The sequence below is a fragment of the Pieris napi genome, chromosome Z (assembly GCF_905475465.1).
Source record: "Pieris napi chromosome Z, ilPieNapi1.2, whole genome shotgun sequence".
In the NCBI taxonomy this organism is placed as follows: Eukaryota; Metazoa; Arthropoda; class Insecta; order Lepidoptera; family Pieridae; genus Pieris; species Pieris napi.
In genome coordinates this window covers 3,462,399-3,474,505 of record NC_062259.1, presented here as the reverse complement: position 1 = coordinate 3,474,505, position 12,107 = coordinate 3,462,399, and the positions used below count along the sequence as shown (strand labels likewise).

The window sequence follows — 12,107 nt, the reverse complement described above, 5'->3', positions numbered from 1 at the left end:
TATTTTTCATTTTTTATTTATCAACAAATAATATTTTTATGGGCGATGTAACATATATGAAGAATACAAACGTAATTGAATACAACTTTAAAAATATAAAATAAGATTTTTCTATGCAAAATTGAGAGATAACTTGACAAAGTCTAGAGCGCTGAGCTCAATCTTATTTTAAACGGCCATTTAAAACAAGAAAAATCTTAAATTTCATATAACCAAAACATTGCATAGGAAAATGATGTAAAAACAATCCAATTGACTTGTTAAGTGAACTGTTTACTTGTATGTTTTCAATACAAAAACAATAAAACAAATTATTCATAAGGAAATGTAAACATTTTCTAAATAAATTTCGCCAACAACACTCTTCATATGTTGACTTAGAAACTGATATCACAATTAAGTATTAAAAAAAACTTGCAACACGCTTTAAAATATCGTGATAGAAAATCACGGCACACGTGAAAGTGCGAACTAAGACACACATCTATCAAAGCCACACACACATGCACATGCATATTATTGGACTTCGTTCGTACTTAGCACTTCACTGAATTTTAGCCTGAGTATTACTAAGTATATTTTGACACAAAGCATTGTGAATTAAGGGTTGTCAAAGAAAGTTTTGCAGGCGCACTCCTGCTGCTCCGCATCTCCTTCGCCAGTGCTGGACGCTGTTCTTCTCAGGGCCTGAACCTGGGACTGCAGTCCAAATATACGTAGTTGTGCCTGCTCGAAGTTCTCATTCAAGCGCTTGATTTGACAGTGCATACGACTTTGTACCTGAAGAAACCAGACTTCGTCAATCATAGAAGACAATAAATAAATGATTAATGATATATTTTCTGTAAGGAGGTTTGTACAAACACTTTTACACGTCAAGCATATATATATATTTATATAATATAAAATATGCTTGACAAAAGAACATGTAACAACTACTTGAGTACAATCCCAACATATAAGCAAGCCAGTTAAATAATATCAACATAAATATCGCCAAAAAGTTATTTCAGTTAATAAAATATCTTCCTATTCAAAAGTCGAACAAACAAAAAAACAACACCTTTAAAAATATGATCCCTAGTTTTCATACTACAAGTGGTGATGGTGTTTGGATAACAGTCTGTTTATTAAATTGTTAGTAATTGAAGTAACGTAAAATATTTTTGTACGAGCGCGTATCGATTAAACCTCTCTAAATATTAGCGGTAAATTTTTCCGTCCTGTGAATTTTAACGGTAAAGTGAGGAAGGAAAAAATACTGCGATACGAATATTGATAAAAGTATGACTGTTTCATAAGATGAAACATAACTGATTTAAATTAAAAGGATCTCGAGGACAATTAAAAAATATATATATGTTAACGTAAAATTGTAAAAACCGTTAGATTGTAATCTATCGGTTATCGGTTATCGGTATTCGGTAGATTGTACTACACTAACATAGTTATCATTCAAACTTCTTTGGTCAATTACAGATTAATTTTACTTCCCAACAACAAACTAATACGTTAAATTGCAAGCAGTATGTTGAGTTGACAATCTTTCGACAGTTTACAATCTCGCGAGATAGATTACAATCTAACGGTTTTTACAATTTTACGGTGACATATACATAATACATATACTAAATTGCCTAAAGACAATCATAATACTCAAATGATCCAATTATAGCATGTTCGTGCTGGTCTAACTGATAATCTGGTCACACAACACAGTCAAATTAAGTATTACTTAGTTTAATTGCATTGAATAAATTTCATTTTTTAAATAGCTTTTTGTTTATTATGTATTCCATGTTTGCCTATATTTTTAGTAAAATTGTTTTTAATTAAATATAATATATGTTATCTGTAGGATTACGAAAGTCTACTTTAAAGTCGGTTAAAATATTGGTAATATATTCAGCCATTTCATCTTAACTTACCTCTTCTCTATCTTTCTCTGCATTTTTGACTTGAGCTCGAGTCGATGCCAACTGCCTTTCCAATTCAGCTACTGTAGTTTGCATACACCTGGAAACATTCAAATATAAAGCTATCGCTCGCGCCTTTGGATAGGTGTATACCTCGGACAACTTATTATATTTAAGTATAAGTTGTCAGTAAAGCCTATGGAATAATTCAAAGCAAAAGTTTTAAGGTCTGCAGAATTATAAAGAAAACTACTAAATAATACTGAAAATACTTTTAGATTTCGCCAGTGCAGAACCTATTTCCTAAGAAATTATGGCTTGTTTAAATCATGTTAGCTGGTATATCCCAATTAACGTCCGAACCCAATAATCAATTTTATGTTTTCAATACAAAAAACAATAAAACAAATTATTCATAGGGAAATGTAAACATTTTCTAAATAAATTTCGCCAACAACACTCTTCATATGTTGACTTGGAACTGATATCACAATTAAGTATTAAAAAAAACTTGCAACACGCTTTAAAATATCGTGATAGAAAATCACGGGACACGTGAAAGTGCGAACTAAAACTCACATCTATCAAAGCCACACACACATGCACATGCATATTATTGGACTTCGTTCGTACTTAGCACTTCACTGAATTTTAGCCATCCATAATCCTAAGAAATTATGGATTGTTTAAATCATGTTAGCTGGTATATCCCAATTAACGTCCGAACCCAATAATCAATCCACAATCTCAGATTGAAAAATATCTGAGATCAGACCGTGACAGTCGATCGATCTCCTATCTGCATCCCAATAACCAAACCCTTCGAAGACAATCCATTTTTGGCGACGGATAAAATGCTCTTTGTCGTTCCATTTCACCGAGTTTTCACTCATATTTGATAACCAATGTAAACCAAATAAAGTACAAATAACATTAAAATGTGTATGTTTAAAACATAACCAACAGTTTTTTTTAATCATTAAAAAAACTGGTGTAAGTTAGAATCTGTTAAAATAATTAACTGTTGAAATCGAGCTTTCGTCAACTGTCATTTTCATACAAAGGTCTATCCATAGACACCGATACGACCTCCCATGGATAGCTTGTATCGACAGATGGCTATTACAATCCGTCGATTGGTTACTGGCAAACTTGTTACAACATATGGATTACTATCTCAGATGGTGGATTATGGATTGAAAGAGTTAAAAGGATAAAGTTTTACACATATTCACATATTTTGCGTGATGTGGGAAGGTTTTATATGTACTTCGGCCAACTTGTTTGCCGGGAAATACTTACTTGCGAATAGTGTCAGTGCGTTCGTTGGCTCTCTGCAAGGCTCTAGCTGCCTCGTCCCTGGCCCTATCAAGTTCTCCGCCCAATTGAGCGCATTCGTGCATCTTCTCTTGCAAACGCTTTTCATTCGCAAGGACAGACTCCTCCATACGAATTATATTCGCCCTGGAAAAGTTCAAAATGAAAGGTATTTGCAAGTATTAAAAACTATTAATAACTCTGAATATACTAAATAGCTTAAAAGTCAACCATTTTAGATATATGAAAACATTTAATTAAAAATATTGTGCAAATTTTTTCCGAAATGTTTTAAAGTCCTTTGTTGTAAAAGCTAGTAGGCCTGGCCTAGTAAAGCCTATTATTGGGTTGTAGTTGGATTTTTTTGTTTAACTTCCATCGTTTCACAAAATAAAATCAATATTTACATTACAAGCTGACTGATTTATTGAAAGTATGCAAGAGCGAGCTAATGAACAAAAAAGTCACTCACTTGAGTCTTTCAATCTCACTCTTCAACGTCATGTTAGATTCTGTCAATTGCGTAACTCTTTGTTGAAGAAGGGCTATTTGTTTCTCATCACCACCCCTTTCTGTGGCTTTTTCTGGTGGCTTAAGGCTGCTATGCAGGAGCATATGGACCTTTTGAACAAATTTATTTAATTAATATACAATTATAATTATATATAGTTATGAATTCGCTTCGTTATTCAGCCTTGCGATTCTGTAACTCACTTTACGAACTCACACAGCGGTTTTCACAGCCGCGGTCGCGCTCAAATCAGTCGTAAAGCAGTCATTTTACGATTCGGCATTTTGATAAACAATAAACTACAAGCTCCCTCCTTATCAAGTTCGAAAAGTGAGTTACAGAATCGCAAGGCTGGAACACATATATGTTTAAATGTTGATTCCATAGTCTAGGCTAGATTTTGAAGGTGGAAAGCACAATTGTGCTTCTGCTAGCCTTATAAAAAAATCCACTCAGAAAAATATCAAAATACATAAGATTAGTTAATTTCTATGGAATCGTGATGACCAAAAATTAACCGCATTTACATATTAAATATTAAGGGCAAGAATAGAAAACTTATCCAGACTATTTGAGCCCGTATAAGTCCCACTAAGGAATTCCTAGTTGAGAAACTAAAGTTCGTCAAACGATAAATATTTTAAACGACTTCGGCCAAAGAACTTTCCTGTGACGAAAGCTTGATGTCCTTAATGTTTTAGTGCCATGCGAACAAAGCGTTGAAACGTCTGATTAAAGTAAAATTTTAAAAATGTTTTTCGCATTTTGTCCCAGAGCCAGTGTTATATATGTCACATATGAAGTATTAAATTGAATATTTAATTCCGAACCACGGTTTTACTTCTATTACAAAAATACAAGCTAAATCTATGCAGTTGTATAACTATGTAATTACAAGCCGTGCATATTCAATCAGGGTTCTCAACCGTACAATAATTATCTACACTTGCGATAGTTTCATAATGATGTACAATTGTAAACTATGTATGGGTATATAAAAACTGTTTATAATTCTGTTGGATTCCATATTTTTATCCATTATAACTATACGATAACTAGCTGCCCCGGCAAACGTTACTTGCCGCGTATGTTTATTATTGCATGTATGTTTTAGGAAAAAAAATTTTAGTTCACCAAAAATAACTATGAACTATAATAAAAAATAGAGGTTGATCGTAGAGGGGTGACAATTAAGAGTTGTATGTATTTTTGTATACTGTAACAAAATAGAAACAAAAAAATAAAAAATCAATTTAGCGGTGAACCACCCTTAATATTTAGGGGGATGAAAAATATATCGTCCGATTCGCAGACCTAACCGATATGCACACAAAATTTCACGAAAATCGGTCGAGCCATTTCGGAAGAGTTTAATTACAAACAGAGAATTTTATATAGTAGATTCCACGGCCCTGGTACAGCTATTGCTGCCTCGATTAAGGTTGTGAACACTATTCCCTACACGAGCTCGTGTTACAAAATATAATTTTAAAATTCTTATTTATACGACAAAATATAGGGTATTTCAACAAGAACTTTGTTTTTCAATTGTGGCCACACCGAGAACGTGATAGTTTTGACATTTAGTTTTTGGCGGTATTCGTAGCAGGTGCTTTGGCAATTATTACAATGAATTCAATTTCGCTCGAAAATCGCATTAAAATAATTGAAATCCACTATAAAAATGGTGGTTCTGTTAAAGTTACATTTCGTAAAATTCGTGATATTTTCGGCCAGCATAATCGTCCTTCTGAGACCGCTGTTAAGAATTTGGTCGCGAAATTTGAGTCGACAGGCTCGGTACAAAATGTGCCAACACCAACACGTGTTCGACCGGGTCGTTCAACAGAAAACATCGCCGCCGTGAGCCACAGTGTTGAAGAAGATCAAAATTTGTCAATTTCACGACGTTCTCAACAATTGGGGTTATCCAAAAGCACAACATGGCGAATTTTGCGAAAGGATTTGGCTTTGAAGCCTTACAAGATTCAACTGGTGCAGGAATTAAAGCTGATCGACCATTCAAATCGCCGCAGATTCGCTCAGTTCATTCAGGAACAACCTGCTGGTTTTTCTGAAAAAATCATTTTTTCAGACGAAGCCCATTTTCATTTGTCAGGGTACGTCAACAAGCAAAATTGTCGCATTTGGGCTTCTGAAAATCCTAAAGCAATTATTGAGAAGGCTTTGCATACTCAACGTGTTACTGTGTGGTGCACTATGTGGTCTGGAGGCGTGATTGGGCCGTTTTTTTTCGAAGATGAGGCTGGAAATGCGGTAACAGTCAATGGATCACGGTATCGCGAGATGTTAACCACTAAATTTTGGCCTATTATTGATGACATGGATATCACTGAAATGTGGTTTCAACAGGACGGTGCCACATGTCACACAGCCAATGAAACGATCAATTTATTGCAAACCAAATTTCCCGAGCGCATAATTTCGCGAAATTCAGCTGTTAAGTGGCCAGCCAGATCGTGTGATTTAACACCACTGGATTATTTTTTGTGGGGCTATGTTAAAGACAGAGTCTATACGGAGCCAATCGAATCGATTGCAGCCTTAAAACTCAAAATCCGTGATGTCATTAACGAAATAGACCCTCCATTTTGCCAAAAAGTGATTAAAAATTTTGATGAAAGAATCAACATCTGTCAGCGTGGTCGTGGTGGACATTTGCCAGATATTATTTTTCATTCATAATTGCCAAACTTTTCTCTTTGTAATACAATAAAAATTTTATTCATTTTCCTCTAAATTCTTTGTTTTATTTTGTTTTAGAAAACAAAGTTCTTGTTGAAAAACCCTTTATAAGCTAAAACTTGAAAATCTTGCCTTTTCCCTAGCAGAATTGAGTTCCCTTGCCAACTGTTCAGCGTTGTGTTCGGCAATCGCCTGTGACTGCTGTGCATCTTTTAGTTTAAGCTGAGCTGCTTTTAGCAGATCTGGAATCGGGGCTAACTCCTGCAGCTTCTCTTGGAATTTTAACTATAGGAGATACGGGTTCATTAATACACAATATTGACTTATTTAAGTTAAAAAGAATCGTCTTCCTTCATTAGTTAATTGTTTTGATAAGATTATCTTGACTCGTGTGGCACATAATCTTATCAAAACAATGTTTAACTCTTCTTCAAATCTTATCAAATCTATATTTAAAAACCTACCAATCCCAAAACAATCGCTTTGGGAATCGAACCCAAGAATAATTCTTAATAAGTCAATTATTGACTTTAGGCACACAATATTTTTAATTTCGAACCCGTTTTAGTTTAGACGTATTTAAAAAAATTCAGTAAGTGACACAGAGTTGCAATATTATGAATAATATATATTATCAATATTATAATATTATATATATATATATATATTTATGCTAGCTGACCCGGCAAACGTCGTTTTGCCATGTATATAATTTCTAGGAAACATTTTTATAGTTCAATAAAAAAACTATCTACTATAATAAAAAATAGGGGTTGACCGTAGAGGGGTGACAATTGACAGATTTGTCTAAAAAATAAAAATTTAGAACATGTAGGGGATGAAAAGATGTTGTCCGATTCTCAGACTTCTGTCTGGAAAACGGGCGAGCAGTTTCGGAGGAGTATGGGAACGAACATTGTGACACGAGAATTTTATATATTAGATTATTAAGTACCTTCACTTTCTGAATTTCTAGATTAATCTGTTCGCTGATTCTCGTGTTATCCATGTCCATCATGTCCATTTGACGACGCTGCTCCTCCACGAGTTGTTGCGTTTGAAGGTACTAAAGGAAATTTTATTGAGTCAGATTTTGACATTTTGATCAGTACCTAATACGATAGCACTATCTTGTTTCCTATTTGATTAAAAATATACTAAGAATACATTCTACAAAGAAAATTAACGAATCATTTCCTATTTCTTTAGTAGAAATGTAGTAGAAGTGTTTTTTAATACTGAATATCTATTCCTATTCTTTCCGAGGGGGCCGATGGGGGCCATGCGTCATACTCGTGAACGGGTGCTACTTGTGGTAACTAGTCGTACTTGTATTCGTGTATGCAGTGATGTTAGTTATTTCGACTATGTATTTACATGTTGTTCCCACGAGAATGTAAGTGCGTGCTCCCATTTCACCATGCCTCCTGCTGATAGATTAGAAATCTTTGTTTTCAATTAATTTTATTATTATTTATTACTTAGGATGTCATGTGGAACACGGTGTAATAGTTGCAGCTCCTTACAAATATTATGTAAAACAAAAAAACTTGGCGATTAAAAAGAGTGGCGGAGAGTTCATTGCCAGTTCTTCTCTTCCGTTCTACGCCCTTGATGGACTGGCAGTTAATTTAAAATTAGAAGCATTTACTGTATATTTCTTTTTTGTCGTTCATAAGTGTACATTGTGTTACATGAATAAATGATTTTTTACTTTACTTTTTACTTTCCATATCTATACAGTTTATATTAATACCTTCACTCTATAGTCCTGCAGCTGATCATTCTGCTCCTTCATAAGCATCCTCAGTTCATCAATTTCCTCTCGCGCCTCTCTGTAGCACAACTTCAAACCTCGCACGTTTACTTCCTGCTCAAAGGCCTGCTCCTTACTACCCAGGTTCATATTGGTCGTCATCGCCAAACCTTCAAACTTCATTTCGAGCTCACGCAATTTGTTCTGAACTTCACGGTGCTGACATCTTTCCTTTTCTAGTTCTTCCTTTTTCCTTAGAACCTCAGCGCGAAGCATAGCGCACTAGAGAATTGCATAATAAAACGTTGTATTTAAAACATGAGGTGGTATTGTCATTTCCCTCAATTTAAATCTGTCATTAAAGTTCTACTCATTCCCTAATTTGCTTTTGATTTTACATTAGTTATTTGTAGGGTCTGGTGATACACGTGAATTACAACAAATCCTTTTACTGGGTTTAAATTAAATTATTAATGTAGTTAATCAATACGAGTTAAAAGTAATTTGTTAACATTAAATTTAGTTTTTAATAATAACAAATGGCGTTGTGTTGCTTTATCTAGAAAAGTAGAACCCTAAGGGCGAATGTAGCATAGAACTAGAATAATTAAAAATGGCTAAATATTTTAACAACAAAGTATAAAAACCTAACACAAAGTTATTTATTCATACACCCAAACATGGTTAGAAGTGAAAAGTTGTAATCCCTTTGATAAATTAACATACTCACCTCTGTCACTTTAGTCTTAAAGTTTTCCTCGGTTTGCCGGAGTTGGATCGTCAGTTTCTGAACTTCTTTTTCGGCGGGTGTCTGCGAAGACCCAATAACATCAATTTTTAATTTACTTAGTCAAATGTAAAAACATGTTGGTCAGTGACAAAGATGCGCAGAACTTGTTTTTAGTTTCGTCGGGACTAAGGGTGGGATTTTTTAGCACGAACTGTCTGCCAATACGTTTTGATATAAGGGAATCAATCTCAGCAATAACTCGAAGGGGCGCAAAATCTTGCTTTCGTGCAATACCATTAAAAGAAATGCTACCAATTCTAGCCAATAAATGCTTTTATCATATTGTTACATATCCACGCTGACAAAATAATAATTCAGCGGCGATACATTCCATAAAGGATATGGGTCGGATTTTTTTTTATGGTCATTTAAAAATAATCAACTAAGTGATTAGCTCTCAGTGTCTGACACGTAATATCGTCCGTTTTTATGGTTGTCAGACATGTCGGTTTCCCCACTACAAAATCGTGATTCGAGCACGATCTTAGGGTTGAAAGTGTGAACTTTGCAGTGATAACTGCTCATCCACGTCGAAGTTCTATTTAAAAAAAATCAATTAATAATTGTTTTAACATTGCTTACCGGAGGAGAATTGGGATTGCATGGCGCTGGACAAGGAGGACACACACCACACTAAAAATATAAAATAATATTAAAACAACTACTAGCAAAACTATTTCAATATTTTTTTTTTGATTTGTGCTAAAGTTGCCATTACAAAAACGTACAATCATGCTAACACTCGGATATAGTATCGAAGACATAAACTACAGATATAATACTTTGTTATTGTATATATTGTACTTGTTTATTGTCTTATATTTAGTGTATATTTCATAAAATGTGTAAAATTGGTTTACTAGGCGAGAACAAAAAAGATATTAACAAAACATCTTTCAAATATAAATTATTTGTCATTAGTATTGATAAAAGTAGAACCAAAGTAACTTATCAAAAACAAATGAACAAGGCGTATAAAAGTTGAGTCAGTTTCTCTGGGATTTGACCTACTAATAAAACTAAATGCATTGCATGTATGGAAGCTCCGAGTTCCGTGGATGAATTGCAAGGCTGTCCCAGAGGAAGACTGATAAAAACTTACTTTAAATTCCTACATCGTACAAACTAAAAGTGCAACATGAAGAAAATTTCATCAATGTTAAAAACTCCACATACAAAATGTAGGCACTATGTACAAGTCCTACCTCCAAATTAGTTTTAAATGGAATACTGATAACCTTGACAAGGAATTTTATTAAATTTATCCAGGCGTATTGATTGATCATAGTACAGCCCTGCGATTCTGTAACTCACTTTTCGAACTCACACAGCGGTTTTCGCATCGGCGGTCGCTCTCAAATCAGTCGTAAAGCAGTCATTTTATGATTTGGCATGCGAAAACCGCTGTGTGAGTTCGAAAAGTGAGTTACAGAATCGCAGGGCTGTTAGCATGAAACCACAGCGCTCCATGCAAAACTGATACCGATTGACACTCTAAAATTGTCGAATCCAGTAATTATAAACTTTCACCAAAGCTGTTTTAATATCCGTTAATGTTACTAATAACGTAGTGCAAATCGCAAATCCCATTGTTTAAGGTTTATATAATAACTATTCATAACATTCACGAGGCATAAACGATTGCCCACATTCACTGACAAGCATGTTACTGACATCTTTGTCTCTTTGTTCCATCAAATCTTCAAATGAAAATTAGACTTCACTTCCATCGGTAGGAATTTTCCTCACAAAAGGTTAACGTTGATATAAATTGCGTATTTAAATTACGTACGAACCAGCGTTATGTATTGTCCAAGTTATTATATCAGAATATGAGTAGAATTTACCGTGTATTTCTAAAGCGTAAATTTTTCAATAATTTTATCAAATATGTATCGTGTATTGAGTAAACTATTTGTTTAAAACAAAATATTGACTTGTTAATATTGTCTTACTACATATCGGTTTGGGGTGGAGCGGCATTGTCTTCAATGCTGAAAATTGAGCGCACCCAACGTGCCATTCTTAAGATATCCTATAGGATACCTTACCGCTACTCAACTTAAAAATTGTACAATGAAACAAAACTTTTAACTGTGAGACAATTAGACTTTTTTGGAAACAAACACCCGCCGCACCGCAGCAAACAAAACGCAAACAATAAGCAACCCAAAAATCGCACATTCTTCGCCCAACGCCTTTTCTCCTTCCGAGGCCCTTTCATCTTTAACCACTTCCTTAAAAACAAAATTATCACTAACATTTCAAAAATCACTTTACATACATTTACTAAACAACTCAAACAATATTTTGTTAATCTGTCATATGCTGATACTGAAAATAATCCGATTGTGCAAAAATAGTCAAAATATAAACGTGTAGAAATCATTATAATTTATAAAATTCTGTTTACATGTCATAAGGAAAGAGACTGGCTGCCCACAACACAGGGAATCCTAGTGTGGGGGCCAGTGCACACTACTTAAAGCAAATACCCTGTATATTGTTTACAATAAAGTTTTTCTTACTTTCTAATAACAATCCATTTCCAATATATATTATTGTATATCATGCATCAAACGCACACGAGTGCCACTTTTTCTTGACTGATTTTCCTATAGAGTCAAGATACATTTAATACTCACAGCTTTTGTCATAGGAGGCACCGGAGGACCACCAGCCTGTAATAATATTGAAAGTATATTATTCCATTAAACGAAAACTTTTATTGTTATTTGAAGGTTAAAGAAATAACAACGAAATTGCACGATACGCCTTGAAACAAACTCCATTAAAAAAAAGGAACGTCTTCGAAATCTTTAATAACAATTGTTTTTATTTCTTATAATTTGTTGGATTAAACGAAAATTAAACAGGGGTATGAAGATTATTATTGGTGCCAAATGATGAGTATGTAACATAATACCTATAATTGGAACCTATCCAGATCGGCTAGTTTCCAATTATAGGTTCCTAAGCATAGGCTAGAACATACACAAGAAATTAAAGGTCGAATTTATAACTTTATTTTGAAGTCGTTTAACTAGAGCTCATTTGTGATAGCTCATAGTTGCAATATTTGTGAATATGTGAGCACCATATCGACATAAT

The 12,107-nt window shown here is 34.1% G+C and overlaps 1 protein-coding gene across 1 annotated transcript in view; it reads right to left on the bottom strand.

Annotated features, from left to right (window-relative positions):
* The window catches only part of LOC125062444 (GRIP and coiled-coil domain-containing protein 2-like), a 28,663-nt gene continuing 16,556 nt past the window's right edge, over positions 1-12,107 (bottom strand). Inside the window, exons 13-22 of the mRNA XM_047668380.1 lie at positions 11,642-11,677; positions 9,579-9,629; positions 8,937-9,017; positions 8,207-8,488; positions 7,406-7,516; positions 6,583-6,735; positions 3,706-3,854; positions 3,219-3,380; positions 1,929-2,016; positions 1-780 (exon numbers count right to left, since the gene is read on the bottom strand). Coding sequence (XP_047524336.1) covers positions 601-780; positions 1,929-2,016; positions 3,219-3,380; positions 3,706-3,854; positions 6,583-6,735; positions 7,406-7,516; positions 8,207-8,488; positions 8,937-9,017; positions 9,579-9,629; positions 11,642-11,677 — 1,293 coding nt within the window. The 3' untranslated portion in view covers positions 1-600. The remainder of the gene's footprint in view (positions 781-1,928; positions 2,017-3,218; positions 3,381-3,705; positions 3,855-6,582; positions 6,736-7,405; positions 7,517-8,206; positions 8,489-8,936; positions 9,018-9,578; positions 9,630-11,641; positions 11,678-12,107) is intronic.